The following is a 17,513-nucleotide window of genomic DNA, read 5'->3' on the forward strand; positions in this document are numbered from 1 at the left end:
ATATTTTTTTCAATTTTTATAATTTCTTAAAATTTAAAGAAATTCTTAAAATTTCTTGGAATTTATAGCATTTCTTAGAATTTATAGAACTTATAGAAATTATAGAATTTATAGAATGTAAGTTATTTGTAATTTGCTGATTAATTGGGTACGATAACTTGTTAGTTAACACTTTTGATCAGGTCAAGGAAGGAATTTATAATTTTTTTAGAATTTATAGAATTAATAGAATTCATAGAATTTATAGAATTTATGGAATTTATAGAATAATTTAACCAGGTTTTTAAGCGAAGATGGCGTTCGAATGTTGAACGTCCGAAATGTCAAAATCGCGCAAGAGCACCAACATTAGAAAAAAATGCGGCTGTCATGCCATGGCACACTTTTTTCGTAATGTTGGTACCACTGCGTGATTTTGACATTTCGGGCGTTCACCATTCGAACGCCATTTTCACTTAAAAAGCTGGATAGAGTTCATAGAATTTATAGAGTTCATTGAATTTTAGTGTTTTAGAAATTTTAGGATTTTAGAAATTTGATAATTTTTGGTCTTATACGAGGCTCTGGTGCACCATTTTGAAAAAGCCGAAAATAAATGAAGGTAAAATTTCAAATTCAATGTGCAGGGGCTCTTAGAAAGGGTCCAAATGTTTCCTGAACATTTTTTTGTTTCATCTAAAATGCTTTCGTGTTGGTCGTGCCAGCTTGTAAAAATAGTGTTTAATTATTTTCCCAAAAATACCCGATTTTTGTTTACATTTTGGTCTGTACTACCATGGGCTTTAGAGGGTTAATCACTTTAGCGTAGTTTGAGCTCAAGCTACAACGAACAAAATTAGTTTTTTTTGTGGTCCGATTATTCGAGGATTCGATTATCCAAAGTGATTTTTTTCAATTTTTACTGTTACTTTCGCAGCAAATGGTTAAATCAAATGTCGATGAAGCACCGAATGTTTTCAAACTAAAAGAGATATATTTTTTTGGTTTGATAGTTTGATTAAATAACATTTAGTCACCTTCTTTTCAAGAGTAATTAAAATTTTATTTCGTGACGAAATCAGTTTGACTTAGTCAATTTAACGGGTTATAAACTAAAAAGTGTCGAACCACCGGGTGTTCAGTGTAGTTTCATATTTTAGACCACTTTCGTCCAACAATGAATGAATCACAAAATGTCCGTCTCCCGCGAAACTGCTTTTCCATTCACAAACCACCCCAACCAATCACAGCGCAAACGTCAAACTGTAAATATTAGCCCACCAGCTGTCACGGTTTTCACCTAACGGCACACCACCCATCCGTCAACGCCGCCCAGGGTGGTTACCGTTAACCGCACACCACCCAACAACAGCCCGCTTGACGTTTCTCGCTTCTGTCAAAGCACGCGTGGTTCGACCAATCGCAGCCGCACACGGAGCGAACCTGCCACGTACGAAGCTTTTCTCTCTCGGGTGCGCTCTCTCTCTCCACAAGCTTGCTGGAAGCAGCCAGCGGCGTTCCTCTTTCAGTAGTTGTCTGAGCGTGAACGTAAGTAGTCGTGATTTTTGTCTCTGAGTGGGGTGAAAGAAAAAGGGGGGTTCAGTTGGTTGGTGATGAGCATAATTTTCCAATGACTTTTCCTCGCTGGGGAGCTGGTGTGCGTGTGTGTGATTCATTGCAAGTGGAAAAAGTAGCGAGGTCTTGTTCCGATATAAAAGTTGAGCGGGTGCTTCCGGCTCGAGCTAGTTCATTGGAAAAACGCGAACCGGCAACTGCTTCTTCCTTTTTTTACACCAAAAAAAACAGCAAAACTACAAAAAGAAACAGTGTCGGCAAATATTGAATCAAAATTCCAAAAATTTCTTTCTTCCGGTGTTTGCTCCCACCGAACAGACACGGACAGGAGAGGCGCGCAGTAGGCTCTGAGGAATCGACGACGGGGGAACGGAACACACAGACACACACACACAATGAGAGTGCTGGGATTGATGCTGTTGGTGGCCGGATTGGCCCTGGTGGCCGCCGATGACGAAGTCAAAACCGAGGACAGCGTCCTGGTGCTGACCAAGGACAACTTCCAGAAGGTGATCGAGGACAACGAGTTCGTGCTGGTGGAATTCTGTAAGTAGCAATCTCCTTCTTTTCGATCGATTTCGATTCTCCATCTTGGAAAGACCCCGTTGTTGGCAGATTAGATCCGAAATGTTGGCACTCCGGCTGGCCTACTGCAACCGCATGCACCTTGCAGCAAATGGCCAACTTGGCTACGTTCTTCTTCTTGCGCTTGCTTGACGTCTTGGACGCGCCGTCTGCCTTCGTGGCCGGTGTCTTATCTAACCCTCACCACCTCGCGAAAGTTTAACCTTCAGGTGCGGGCTGCATACGTGGAAGAATTTTTTTTTATGTTGCTCCATTTCTGAGTTGTACCACGTCGTCACAGCTGCACCACATCATTGCACATCTTGTTCGGGATTGCAATTGATTGCCAGCCTACTAAGATCGGCATCATCGCCGCGGTCGTCGTCGTCATCATCGGCAATCATTACCATAAACAAATTACTAGTTCGGCCTACTACTGGTAGTGTTGCTACGATGTGGAGGTGGAAGAATAAAAACAATAAGATTTCATAACTGTGATACACAGTGCCAGAGAAAACAGAGTTCGTAACAAAAAAGTATCGGCACTCTTGTTAGGTTGGGAGTAGGTGTTTGGAGCTATTCTAGCTTAGCACTCGCTCAGCTTTAGTATTGGTGCTAGCTCGCGGAGCGATGGCACGCAATGCGCACACACATTCATGGATGGATTGGCGTGGCGCATGGTGGCTGCTTAGATGGGGAAAATGTTAGCAATGTGATAAACTAAAGGCATTGAATTTGTCTTAGCAAGTGTTTGATAAAACTACTTAGTAAGATAACTTTTTTAAGAATTTTAATCTTTTATTCGGATTTGAAATTTTTATCAGAATTTGCATTCTTAAATACATATAATAAAGTTATTTTAAAATTTGCAATGCTTAAGGGAATCAATTCATTGTTTGACAAAAATTGCACGTATAGATTTTTCTAAAACGTTTTAAATGAAATTAACTTGAATCAGTCGAATCAACCCATTCTTACGTTTTTTTACGAAAATTTTGTATTATTTTTTCTTTCTTTCCTTTAGAGTATTTTTAATTGCATTCATTTATCTACTTTAGTTTATGGTAGTTTCAGGCCTATTCTACTAACTCCAATCATTATATTTTGCCTATTTTCTGTTTTTCGTAGTAACTTTTTTCGAATTATCGAGTTTTAACTTTTTTTTATGACCTTATTTTTATTGTTTCCTGCAGACTGCAACAAACCTAAAAGTAGATACATATTTTTTGTATCTTCATTTGTATTTGGAATATTTCGAGTAGGAGAAATATACCCATTCTTGGCCCATTTCTATTATCGGCTTATCAGAACTTTGATAATGAATAATAGCTATCATTAAGTGTTTTTGACTATTTCAGTTTAATTCTCAAAAAATTAAGCATTTTGATGTATCTGAAAATGTTGTGTGAATAGAGGCAAACTGCAAAGGAGAGGAGAGTCGACTGAGAAGCTTAGTGTGACGAAAATGGGTAAAACGATTCAAATGTAAGGCTGAAAAAACAGGCTCGATTCCCCAAAATTGATTAAAAGTTTGTTTCTTTGTTTAGAAAACCTATTATGTTATTTATTTTAAGAGAGGCACTATGAATAAAACTCTTCCTCTTTTTAACCCATTCAGGTTTCTATTTAATTGATCAAATATGTTTTGTGACAAACCGAAAGGAACAGTTTAAACTTGGGCTTAGACAATCATCGCTTAACATGGTGAAATCCAGTCTGCAATCCGCATATTTAAGAAGTTCAATTTTCGAGTGATTTTATAGCCTTGCCTCAGTGAGGTGAGGAAGGCAAAAAAAGTCATTCCACCTCAATCCTGCCCAAAAAAGTGCAAATTTTAAACCTAAATTTTCTTATCCATCTCAAATTTGGTTGGGCTGTAAAATACCTTAAAAACAAGTAAGAATCTCGATTTTAATCAAAATCGGACCCCAAATCAAAGCCAAAATTTCGCCTTCTCCCTAAAAAAAAATAATAATAATAATCAAACTGTGATATCTCAAGAAGAGCATTTTAGCATTAGAATTGTTCTCAGTATTGCGCAAATAGAAATCTGTTGCTTAATTTTTACATTGAGTGCATATTTAAATTAAAGTTTTGACAGCACCATCGTGTTCCTGAGAAAATTTTACATGTGAAATTTAAGCAACAAGTTTTCATTTGTGAAACATAACTGCAAACTATTTTTAATCGGAAAAGGGACCACGCCAATCAATTTTACATTCAATTTTATTCAAAATGAGTCCTGGCTCGACTTTGTACGGCATCTGGTTCCAAAGATACTGCAGTTTGAAAATGCAGGTTTTTAAATAAAAAAAAAATGCGATTTTCGAAACTTTCGGTTTCCATTTGGGGTCCGATTTTTACGAAAATTGAAATTGTTGCTTGTTTTCGTGGTATTAACAGCCCCAAAAAATTTGATCTTGATCTGAAAAGGTCGATTTCGAGTGCTTTGAACGTTTGAGGTGAAATAACCCATTTTCAAGAAAAGAAATTTAAAATCTGCCATTCATTTGAAAATTAAGCTGGTTAGATCAAATCAATATTTACGTGTAAAAAGAAACGAATAATCACCAAGTTGAACTAAATTTCATATAAATTTATCATTCTTTTGATTCAATCCGAATTCTGGAAATGGCTTTCTGTTATAAAGTTCATTCAGAAAAAAATGTGTTTTAACGGGAAATGTGTTATAATCCAACGAATCAGTTACATTTTGCCGAGCTTCCGTGGCCGTGAGGTTACTGGTTTCGCCTTGTGAGCGGAAGGTGATGGGTTCGATTCCTGTCTGGCTCGGCAAAGTCAGATCCCTTAAAAGAGTAAATATGCTCACTGGGAATACTGACCGGTAGGGGATGGGTTTCGACTAGCGGCGTGCTGGGTTTCCAATCCAGAGGTCGCAAGTTCGATTCTCGTACCGGGATGATGAACGAGGCGGGCTCTAAGAAAAAAATTATTTTTTATAAATGGACAAAGACGAAAAAAGAAAATATAAACATTTATAAACATCATTTTTTTTAAATGTTCAGTCAAAAAAAAAATCGTGGAAAATCGATTATTGAACTTCAGGAGTATTAGACTACGGCAAACAAACAAATAGGGGAAATCTACCCTTTCCAATCAAACACCTATCTTCGTCATATGGAGAGTTTGATGCTCGATTAAAGCTCCAAAAATACTATTTGGGCTATAAACTTACAAGCAACAGCACCGCCTCGAGTAAGCACGCAAATGTATGCCACTTACTGGCCAAAAAGATCACATTTAATGCACTTTTGATCATAATTTGTATTTTGCGAGACCACTTCTCATCATTTTGTTGGCACACACAGTGACACACGAGAATCCCTCAAACGCTTAATGAATATCGCCAAAATTAACTTTTCACTTTCGCTTACTTTTTCACGGCGCTTAAGATATGAAATTGCTTCCAACTACCGGCAACATGTTCTTTTGACCGTTACTTAATCACTCACTTGAAGAATAATCCCGAAAAATGTAATAAATTAGCAAGCGCCATCAAAAAAACAAACGCGCCAAGTCGTTTGACGTTTCAATTTTCACTTTGCATTAAAATCGAAGGCTGAAGAAAACCGAGCGAGTGACGAAGGCAAAAAAGAACAAAGGCTGGCCGTCAACACCACCAGCAGCACAGCCAGCGATGCCAGGAAACTTTCCTATAAATGCCACTTTTCGTGAGTGTTCGTTTGAACTGTCAGCGCAAATGGCAACACTCGACAGAGTGTTGGAAGAAAAAGAACTAAGCCGATATTAGAAAAATGGGCGTGGCCCAATGCATTCGCCTCGATTAGAATACCCTTGGGAATTTTTTTTGTTAAATGCTTGGTAAAGAAATAGAATAATTTTTAGTGAAAGTGAAAATAAACAGAAATGTTCACAAAAACTTGCTCTACTCGTTGGTGTACTTGGTTTTAGTAAAATTCAAGGGAGACTCTAGATTATCCAGCATCATTCAAACACGACCGCTTATTAGGATTAAAATGGGTAGATTTCCCCTAATCTCGCACATTTTGACAGTTTGTCTGCGTTGTTTGTTCGACAACATTTGTTACAGAAGCGTCAGCTTGCATAATTTTTTTCTTGTTTGCGAGTTTGTCAAATTGTCAAACGCGAAAAAGTGCGAGTTTGTGTGTTTTTTTGTCATAGTCTAATACCTCCTTTAAGGAAGCACAGCAACGAAGGAAGTTGTTGTCTACTTATTCCAAAACTGTCCAACTTACGGACCCAATCCTGCAACAGCGGAATTGTAAAATTAGTCAAACTTTGTTGTAGTTACTTTGTGGACAGTACTTTAGGGGATGAATAACAAAGTATTTCGATAGTACCCGTAGTTTTGAAGATACTAAAATGTCTGTAACAAAAAACTAGGTGCAAAAGCTCTGGTTGATGTGCATCGTTAATGATTCACTTTAACCTTAATTTGAAAGCGTTTTGTTGTGATCTTTCGACTGAAGTGTCTATAAACTGTACATTTTAATGTTTAATGTAAATTTTGTAAACGTGAAATCCAAAAATTCAAGACATTTTTTTCTAAAAAATGTAAACAAACTTGGGTTCCTTCCAAAAGTGCATATTTTCAACAAATAATGACAGCAAACGCTGAAACCAATAAATTTTAAACTTAACTCTGGTTTTGTAAATAGTTTGATAATTTTTTGATGGATTTTTCTGTTAAAATAAAATGTTTTGTTATTGTGGGTGCAACAATAACATCCCACAGCAGTGTTTTGTTATAAAAGATAAACTTTTACCAGTGAAATAGCAAGAGAATGGCCATAACAAGGTCCTTAAAAATAGTAGGATCGAAAGAAAAGTTGTAATTGGCATCCCATCAACAAATTGCTAAAAAAGTGTTCCGAGTTTGTGGTTGTTCCAAATATGTGGGATGACTGCACGCTTTTCACAAAACAATAACTGACCTCTTAAACTTGTATAGAAAAATGCTCATTCTGTGAAAAAGTTAATTTGCAGATTAGTTCTAGTAATGCATTTATGCTTATGCTAAATGCAAGCTTACTCTAAAAAATCTAGTTTATATATTTTTTTAATGTTTTCATCACTTTTTGCTCGAGATTGAGATTTGTTAAGGTTTTGGGAAAACAAATTAAATTAGAAAACAAGATATTACCAGCAAACTGTTTTGCTCTTTTATAAAGATTTTTAACTGTTCTTATTTTTACACCGATCAGCCACCCTGTCCGTGGCTCATTCGCTGTACAATCCAATCGGTTGGTGGTTGTAGTGTAAAAAACAACTCTGTTTCTTTTGCTGCCGGAGAAGTACCAAATAAAAAGAAAAGAGAATGTCATCCCCACACACACACCGACACCACCACTATCATCAACCCATCGAACTGCGACGGAACCAAGTTCCAGAATTATTTAGTGCTTGCTGGTCCGTTTTGCAGAACCGATTTAAGTCGTCGTCGTCTGTGAACTCGGGCGAGGGTTAGGGGAAAAGAAATGAAACCGGTTTTCTAGGTTGGGCGGGTGTCTTTAGCGGGGGGAGGGCAAATCTGCTGTATGGATTACGTGGCCTCGCGAGAGAAAGACGTGGACACTGTGGCGTGGGTTTGCTCTGTGTAATGGACACGTCGACCTAGTCGTGGAGAAATGATTTCACCACATTTTTTTGAATTTGGTCAATTTAAAAATGATTAATTAGAATTGGGTTTTCTTTTTTTCCAGAATGTCTACGTGTTCGAAACAGTTTTTTGTTATCTGTCCGTTAACACATCGGCTAGTAGGGGGGAAATGTAATCAAACGACGCTCTTATCAACAACAATTACCTCATTCTTGGTATCAGATTCGTGGAAAAACAAGTCACCCTAAAATCTGATAACGGATAACAAGTGGAGTGCAAACGACAATTTGGGTCGTCGTCGAGCATGTTTTTGTCAAATATCAACGTCAACGAAACGTGAACAAACCGGAATTTGCCGGCAGTTTCGTAACGAAATTGCTTCTTCAACGGCTTGCCGGCATCGGCACTACCAATACGTGCAATCAATTTCAAAATTGGAAGCATATTTTTCGCCGGCCGGCCGGCTCGATCAACATTAAGCCTCCACAGCACCAACACATGTGGCGTACACCTTAACCAGACGCAGGCAATTTACATTTTCGGTCAGTCACCTTTCTCGCACTTGTCTCCTCGTTGAGTTGCTTCTAATGCTCAGCTCACCAAGAAAGAGTGCTCAGATTTGGTCAGCTGGTTCCTCCTCCGACGACGACTTCCAAAGAAGGAAGAAACTTGGCGGAACGCAACTACAGTTATCTGCGCTCGGTTGCCTTCCCCCCGAGAGATTATTATCGCAAGTTCCCTCATAGTCTTGACTTTCGCAGAAGGTTCAACATTCTTGCGGCAAACTAGTTTTCAACCTTCACCACCCCATCAACTTCGGAGTTTGTAGACGTGGACATTCTCGGGACACGATGAAGCACTTTTCGCTCTTCGCTAATGATGTAATTCGATCGAATCGAAAAAACATGTTGTGCCGCAGCAACAACTCCATGCTGTTTTTCTTTCCTTCCCCATTTATGACGACTTTCTCTCCCGGCTGGACGGACGGAAATGTCGGGAAAAAGGGTGGGAAGATGAAGCAACAAGTAAAACCAACTAAAACATAGTCAGGCCTGCGGCGCGCGCGATGGGGCGACCTAACGAACTGGAACGGCAACGCCACTCCACGAGAGATTCGTCATCACTGGGAAAAAGGGTGGGGTTCTGGAAGCAAAAAAGAAAACTGCATCGAAACGTTTTAGAATTAGCAGGTTCGCGTTTCGAAGAATTCCTCTCAGCGTGTCAAAACATGTCAGGTTGTGCATGTTGGCCGTCAACGTGTCATAACAGATTTTTTTTTACATTGGGACAATGTGCAAATCTCGGGTCTCCGAGACTGCACAGGGTAATTCGATACCCCGGGCTGGTTCGGGCCACGTTTTCGGTACACCACGCTTGGACGCCGCCACGTCATGACGCGTCGGTTAGATGGGCTGGAAGGAAATTTGCCGGTGGGAAAGGCTTTGAAAAAAAGGAAAACAGTCCAGACTCGATTATCCGAAGTTCGAATATCTGAAGCTTCGATTATTCGAAGGTTTGTTAGGAATTTGGATATTTTTTTTTTAATTTTCTCTCTTTTAACATCAATTTTGCTTTCTGAGACCACATTTTTGTCAAATTTGAGTAGCTGATCGATTGAAACACATTATCAAAGGCATTTTTCAATGTTCATCACTGCCATTTTGGCCGCCATGTTGGATTTTAAATTTTCAAATCACTAGTGCATTTTTGTGGTCATCTTTGAGCTCAACAATCCAAAACAAGTTAACGAAAAAATATTTTTTTCGTGGTTCGATTATCCATAGTAATTTTCTCCGAGGATTTCGAATAAACGAGTCTCGACTGTTTACTCAAATCAAGTAACAGTTTTTTAATCAAAAAATAATAATTTTGTTGATTTAGTATTTCTTGTCAAAATAAAATCTCATTAAATAAAAAATCTTCGAGAATTTTTTTCCATTGACTTCTAGAAATATTTCTCATTGCAATAAAAATATTCATGATAAGAAAAAACATTTTAAAAATTTAGGTTGCAAACTGATTAGAATACAGTCCAGACTAGATTATTTGAAGCCTAATGAAAAAATCGTTTTTTTTATTTTTTTTCTTTTTACATAAAATTTGAGTGGAGTCACATTTGAGTAGTTGATTGTCTTTTAAAATTACAAAATGCATTTTTTCGATATTTCAGCGAATTTTGGCCGCCATTTTGGATTTATTATTTTTGAGATCACTCTAGCGTAGTTTAGGGGTCATTCTGGAGCAATCAAAAATAAGATGACGAAAAAAACTCATTGGGATTCGATTACCCGAACTGAAATTTGCCCTAGACTCCTCCCTTTTAATTTGAGGAATTCTCTAGAATTTCGCAAATCGAATTTTCATTGCTTTTTAATTTGTATGGAACTATGTCCATCGATTCCTAGTGTCCAAGTTAGACATTTTGCATCATTAGCTTCTTCTTACAAGGCTCCATACAAATTTGGGGGACTGTCCATTAGCGTGGCTCACGGATATATGAAAAAGACAAAAGTGTTCAATTTTGAACGCCTCGACCGGAATTTTGTAGAATTATAGCCCCAGAAGCTAGCCTGAAATTTTAAGCGCATTTGGTTATTTCTGATCGATTTGGTGTCTTCGGCAAAGTTGTAGGTTATAATTAGAACTATTCAAAAAAAATTGTTACACTCTAAACAAATGTTTTCAGGTTTTTCAACTTACAACTTACGTTTCAATTGAGATAAATAATATGATTTAAGCCCTTTTGAAATGTAAGTCTTGATTTTAAAAATTTAAAAATATATTTTTTCAAACAGTTGAAAAAATCACACAAGTTTAACTCATTAAGATTGAAAATCTGATCAATGGTTTACAAGATATCATCGATTGAAAGGTGATGGTCAATTGGATAGAACTTAAAAAAAAATCCAACTATTTGCAAAGATATATCTCAGCAACCAAAGGTCGAATTAATTAATTTATCCTAAAAATGGCTGTGACTCAAAAGCGGTGAACTTTATCAAAATTTAGCAACATATGTTTCGATTTAGAATTCAACATATCTCAAAAAAAAAAGTTTTACAATATTGATACTGACTATTTCTTCTAAGTTGTCCTAATCATAACCTAAAACTTTGTTGGAGACTTGGTGTCAAAATTGGCGATGTGAAATAAAAAAAAATTGCAAAATGCTATTTTTTTTATAAATTACCGGCTTTTTTTGATACCCATATTGCAAATTATAAAAATTTTAGTGTTTTCGAAAAAACACTGTAATTTTTGAAAATTTATGTATTTTTGCAAAATTACTTAAATTAAAAAAATACCTTGTTTTTCGAAAACACTAAAATTTTTGTAACTTGCAATGTGGGTATCAAAAGAAGCCAAATTTGCATGTTGTTACTGAACAATATTCGACTATTTTTATTGGTTTCGGATAGAACAGACACAGATTAACAAAAATAGTGCATCGTTTCCCAAATTACAATTGCTCCGAAACCTGCTATCCCTATACAGAATGTAGTCCCGATTCGCCCCAGATGAGGGCACTAGAGATTTTTTTTATTGTAAAATACAATAATTTTTAAAGACCATATTTTTCATTAAATTTGGACTATTTTTGGAAAAATATGGTATTTGGTGAAAATGTTTAAATTAAAAGAATTTCACTAACAAATATTTAATAAAGTGTAAAATTTTAGGATTTCTCGAAAAAAGCCTATAACAATTATAGTAAAAATGCATACAACATTTCGCTTCGTTTGATACCTATTTTGCAAACTTTGAAAATTTTAGTATTTTCGAAAAAAATACGGTATTTTGTCATTTTTTTTGTGTATGTAATTGGGGCACATACTTTGACAGGAATGTATTGTTGTTCGAACATTCGTGCTCAAACTCAATCCACTTCAACGAATCATCTTTGCGGTTAACTTTACGCAGTTGGCCTGGCCTCTTTAACGTTTGTGATGTTTCAATGCAATCTATTGCAATGGGGCACTGCAATTGTTAATAACGACAAGAGGATGCTAGGCGTTAATCAACCTAAGGCATTTTCCAGGCTGACGGTAGGGTTAGATTAGATTAGTAATTGGGGCACATATTTTGCATCTTACTAAATATCTCATAGAAAAAATAATTCTAAGTAAATGCTTTGACAATTTTACATGATTAAGTCTTTTTCGGAAATATATACAATACAATATCGATATTAATAACGTTAATCTTAAATCTATAATAATCGTATTCGAACCTCGATAGTTCTAACGTCAACATCTTTGGTTATTTTTTTTTGTTTCTAGAAATATTCGCCTTATTTAAAATTTATAATTTTTTAACCTTTCACAATCACATTTTTAAATATTGGCATGATTTTTGTATTTAACAAACACGTCGTTAATCATAAGCAACAAAAAACATTGTTACGGACTGTACAAAAGAGAACAACAAAACTACCCGAGCAGACGGAAATAACTTGGGAATAACATTTTTTGATTTTTGAAAATACTAGGCCAATAACATTTTATGTTATTTATAACAAGTTTTGTTATTGTAATAATTTTTTTTTGTTATTTTAATAACTAATCCGATCATCCCAAAAACAGTTGGAGGTATTCTTCCATAACAAAAAATGTTATTCCAAAATTGTTTTGGCTTTCAATCAATATCAGACCAATAAAAATTTTGCAATGATAACATTAATTGTTATTAAACTGTTATGCAAAAATAGATTTTTCAAGAAGATTCCATAACACTTTCAGTTATTTTAACAGTATTTGTTGTTGAAATAGCATGAATTTGGTTATTATCGTCTGTGCGGGTAATAAATTTAGATCACGAATCCATGCCGCCACCCTGGAGACCAGTTCAATGAGATGCTAACGATGATGATGGGCTTTCCAGATGGAAATAGAAATCTTTTTCCAGCAACTGCCATTCATTAGATATGCACAATTGCCACCGCCGTCGCCACCAGTGTTTTGAATCGTTACAATTTGCTAAAAATAGTCTTTCCCCCTTTCTCTCCCTCCCACAGACGCCCCGTGGTGCGGCCACTGCAAGGCTCTGGCCCCCGAGTACGCCAAGGCCGCCCAAGCGCTAGAGGAGAAGAAATCCACCATCAAGCTGGGCAAGGTTGATGCCACCGAGGAGCAGGAGCTGGCCGAGAAGCACGGAATCCGTGGCTACCCGACGCTCAAGTTCTTCCGCAGCGGAACCCCGATCGAGTACACCGGAGGTCGCGAAAAGGACACCATCATCTCGTGGTTGGAGAAAAAGACCGGACCGGCCGCCAAGGAGCTGGAGACCGTCGATGCCGCCGAGGAGTTCCTGAAGGAGAACAAGGTCGTCGTGGTTGGTTTCTTCAAGGATCGTGAGTCTGCCGAGGCCAAGGCCTTCCTGTCCGCTGCCAACGCCGTCGACGAGTATCCGTTTGCCATCACCTCGAGCGACGATGTGTACGCCAAGTACGAGGCCAAGTGCGGATCGATCGTGCTGTTCAAGCACTTTGACGATGGAAAGGCTGTCTTTGAGGGTGAGGTTAGCGAGGATGCGCTGAAGAAGTTCGTCGCCGCCCAGGCTCTGCCGCTGATTGTTGAGTTCAGCCACGAAACTGCCCAAAAGATCTTCGGAGGAGAAATCAAGAACCACCTGCTGTTCTTCATCTCGAAGGAGGCCGGACACTCGGAAAAGTACATCGACCCTGCCCGTGAGGTCGCCAAGAAGTTCCGCGAGAAGATCCTGTTCGTGACCATCGATGCCGACCAGGAAGACCACCAGCGCATTCTGGAGTTCTTCGGAATGAAGAAGGATGAGGTCCCGTCGATGCGCATCATCCACCTGGAGGAAGATATGGCCAAGTTCAAGCCGGAATCCGCTGACCTGTCCGCCGACAAGATCGAAGCCTTCGTGTCCAACTTCCTGGAGGGCAAGCTGAAACAGCACCTGCTGTCCCAGGAACTGCCCGAGGACTGGGACAAGACCCCCGTCAAGACCCTCGTCTCGACCAAGTTCGACGAAGTCGCCCTCGATGCCAGCAAGGACGTCCTGGTCGAGTTCTACGCTCCGTGGTGCGGACACTGCAAGCAGCTGGTGCCCATCTACGACAAGCTGGGTGAGCACTACGCCGACTCCGAGACGATCGTCATCGCCAAGATGGACGCCACCGCCAACGAACTCGAGCACACCAAGATCAACTCGTTCCCGACCATCTACCTGTACCGAAAGGGCGACAACCAGAAGGTTGAATTCCGAGGCGAACGCACCCTGGAAGGATTCATCGCCTTCCTGGACGGCAAGGACGCCGCTGAGGTAAGACCCCCCCTAAACCCGCATCACCAATTAGCTCAAGATCTTAACCCCCAACGTTTTGCGTTTCAGGAACCCGAGGTGAAGGAAGATGTCGAGGAAGACGCTCCCTCCAAGGATGAGCTGTAAATCTGCGCTTGCAAACATTACGATTAGTGCAAATACACACAAGGATAGGGACACTTTCAAAACATCAGCAAATTGCATTCAAAAAAACACTACACACAAACACAAATTCCAACAAAAAAAACAGTGCTGTAAGATAGTCGCGAGTTAGGATTCTCCCCGTCCCCCAACATCTACCATTTTTTCGCCCTCTTTCCAACACTCGTGTTTTAGGTAAAAAAAAAAAAGGTAGACAGAAGAAACCCGGTTCAAGATAGAAACAGCAGCGATTGTGTAGGAATTAAAGGCAAAACTTTGCAAGAGACTGTAACTTTTTATTTAGTAATTTGTAAAACGTGAGAGAGAAGCTGTCTGTCGCGCAGAAAACGGGGAAAACCAAAAAAAAAAACAAAGTTTGAACGGCGACCGGGTCCGGATGGTGCGTGTGCAGCAGAAGCAGAGCGGGAGGAAGCAGACTGTGAGAAAGAGATGCATTTTTTCAAATGTTATATTAACATTAAAGGAATAAAACTGGAGAAATCGTGAAAATAAGAGAAAGAGAGTTATGTTACATTTTCCTTCCTGCAAACCTGGCTTCCATCGGTGGTGCGGTGGTCCGTGGTACATTTTCTGACAAAAAGCACAATAATTCCTTTGAAGCACATAAATGGGTCATCTGGGGCATTCGATAACAAAGTGCGGGTATTGTGCACATTCCGCCTGGGGAAGATAAAACAATAAAATTTCAAATTATTGATAACACATTTGATTCTAACAATGGCGTAAATTGGTTAAACTTCTTTACCTGTCGGATCTTCACTGTAACAGAGTAACAAATGAACAAAATACTTAAATTGCAGAGACATAAAAAGAACGGATAATAAAGTAATAGGAAAATTTAAATGGTCTTTTTTCTAGTTTTCGAAAATGTCCACCTTGGTAATAGATGTTCTGGTTAATTTTTTGTGATATTTCTGTTTGAAATAATTAAAATAACCTACAGCATTCAATTTAGGATGGGAAATTTCAAGCATTTGATTTTTTTTGTTTTGTATTGGAAAAATATTCAGAAAAAAATATTTCACCGATCTAGGTAATTTTTATTCTTTTAAAATTTATTTTTTCACACCCTTCTGCTGTGTTTCTACACATATATCTTGAGTTTTTTTTTTTTTTTTGAAAAGGTCCTATAAACCAAATTTTATTTTTTTTGCTTTTTGGGTGTTTTTGAATACCCCTCACTCAAGGCGGAGCTAAAAACACCCAAAAGGCAAAAATTGCAAATTTTGTTTATAGGACCTTTTAAAAAAAACTCTAGATATGTATCTGTTCTTTCCATTTTTTTGGGGTAAAAGACAATATGATTTAGGTATTCATAATTCAAAAGTTCCAAAAAATTTAAATTAAAGAATAACAAATTTACTAACCAAGATGTTTTTAAAAAAATAGGGTATTTTGGACCTACTATGCAAAGCACCAACTTATTTTGCATTGTTATCAGGAGCGGTTTAATTTATTTGGCTCATTTCAGGATTGTTTTGTGCCTTAAGTTATGCTTAACAAAGCATACTATTAAAAATTGAAAAAAATACTTATTTCATTATCATAAACATTTCAAGTAAAACATTTTGTGGATGCTTTTTGGACTTATTCAATGTATTTTGGAGACATCGCTGTACCTTTTTTCGATCCACTCTCTTCTTTTCTCGAATTGCGGCGTGCGGCTATGAAAAAAAAGTCGGTTTCATAAACCAAAGGGCCTATCCACGATTATAAATCTGAAAATATTTATGTCAGACATTAAATATTTATGATAAAACTAAATATATTTGAATTTAGATTAATTAAAAATTTAATTTAACCCATTCAGGCTTGATGGGTTATATATGACCCAAAAATGAAAATTTTCAAAAGTGGCCTGCCTATAATTTTCGTATGGTCATAAGAATCATTTTCCCATAATTAACTATTTTTTTTTTTAAATTCAGGCTTAAAAGGGTTAAGGTAAAACAAATTTCAAAAACCAAGATCTTAAAAAAAATTTAAATGCATTGATTCAAAAAAAGTATTTTTCAATTCTTTAATTCCTCATTTTTTGAATTCCTAACTTCTTAAGTACTTAAATCTTCAATTCCTAAATTTAGCCAATCCGGAGTCATATGTTTTCATATGAAGCATTCTTGGGGTCATTTAGTTTAGGTAAAAGTACCGAATTTTGACAAAAAAAGAAGTTATTCGAATATCCTGAATTATTCGAAGGTTCCAGAATAGACTTCAGTTGAATTTTTGAATCCTTAGATTTTCAAATTATTAAATTTAAATGTTTTGAAGATTTAAAATGTTAATGTCTTTTTTTATTTTGGCATTTTAAGATTTTAGACATTATAATTATAAACAAAAAGAATTATATACAATTATTACCATAAAAGAAATTTTTTAAATTTTTAAAATATAATACATATTATCTTAAGATTTGAAATAGTATAGACTTCAGTTGAATTTTTGAATCCTTAGATTTACAAATTCTTAAATTTAAATGTTTTGAAGATTTAAAATTTTGATGTCTTTTATTATTTTGGCATTTTAAGATTTTAGACCTTATAATTATAAACAAAAATAAATATATACAATTATAAACATGAAAGAAATATTTAAAAAATTTAAAATAAAATACATATTATCTTAAGATTTGAAAAAAAATGGCAAATAGGGATTTTGTAAAAAGTTGCTTATAAATATGTTTTCAAGTTCTAATTCAAAATTTAATTAAACCACCTTAATTATTAAGTATCTTTAAAAAAATTCTCGCAAAAATATCAATTTTTTAATTCACTTAAAAATAAAGAAACAAAAAAATAACGTGTCCCGTAACTCTATTTTAGTCAAATTTGAGTAGTTGATTGCCTGTTACATGACCAATGCATTTTCCATCTCAATTTATCTCCACTTTAAGACCCTTTATTTGAACTCATCGACGAAACAAGACAACCATTTTTTTCTGGGGTTCGACTATCCGAAGATTTGATATTTATACGAAGTGATTTTCTTTATATTTTTGTTTAAAAATGTTGGCAAAAAGTTCTTTTTTTATTTGAAACTTTTGAAAATACATTATTGTTTTCGAAGAGATCAAATCTCAGTACTCGTTCCAAACTGAATAAACTATTTTATTATTTGAGTATTTTATTATTCAAATTTATATAGAAAGTAATTCTGTTATATTTTTAATTTTAGCAATATTAAAGCAACTAGAAAAACTGAACTAAAATAAATATTCATTAAGAGCTTAGTAATAACATTAATAACACAATGTAATTTTTTTGTTTGATTTTTGTAAACAATTTTTAATTATTATCTTTTCTATTTAAATGACGTGCGTAGAATGAGTCTGCAAAAATGGCAA

The 17,513-nt window shown here is 36.5% G+C and overlaps 1 protein-coding gene across 1 annotated transcript; it reads left to right on the forward strand.

Moving 5' to 3' along the window:
- Window positions 1-1,381: 1,381 nt before the first annotated feature.
- Window positions 1,382-15,013, forward strand: LOC6047150 (protein disulfide-isomerase). The gene is made up of 4 exons (XM_038253849.1): window positions 1,382-1,527; window positions 1,873-2,100; window positions 12,735-14,008; window positions 14,078-15,013. Exons 2-4 carry the CDS (start codon window positions 1,950-1,952, stop codon window positions 14,132-14,134), a joined length of 1,482 nt encoding a protein of 493 aa, XP_038109777.1. The 5' UTR covers window positions 1,382-1,527; window positions 1,873-1,949; the 3' UTR covers window positions 14,135-15,013.
- The last annotated feature ends 2,500 nt before the right edge of the window (window positions 15,014-17,513 follow it).

This window comes from Culex quinquefasciatus, chromosome 2 (genome assembly GCF_015732765.1).
Source record: "Culex quinquefasciatus strain JHB chromosome 2, VPISU_Cqui_1.0_pri_paternal, whole genome shotgun sequence".
In the NCBI taxonomy this organism is placed as follows: domain Eukaryota; kingdom Metazoa; phylum Arthropoda; class Insecta; order Diptera; family Culicidae; genus Culex; species Culex quinquefasciatus.

Excerpts from the sequence above, each read along its gene's own strand:
- LOC6047150 (XM_038253849.1), top strand. The coding sequence starts at position 1,950 with ATGAGAGTGCTGGGATTGATGCTGTTGGTGGCCGGATTGGCCCTGGTG. Across the intron at positions 2,101-12,734 it reads GTTCGTGCTGGTGGAATTCT|ACGCCCCGTGGTGCGGCCAC; the intron begins GTAAGTAGCAAT and ends TCCCTCCCACAG. Across the intron at positions 14,009-14,077 it reads ACGGCAAGGACGCCGCTGAG|GAACCCGAGGTGAAGGAAGA; the intron begins GTAAGACCCCCC and ends TTTGCGTTTCAG.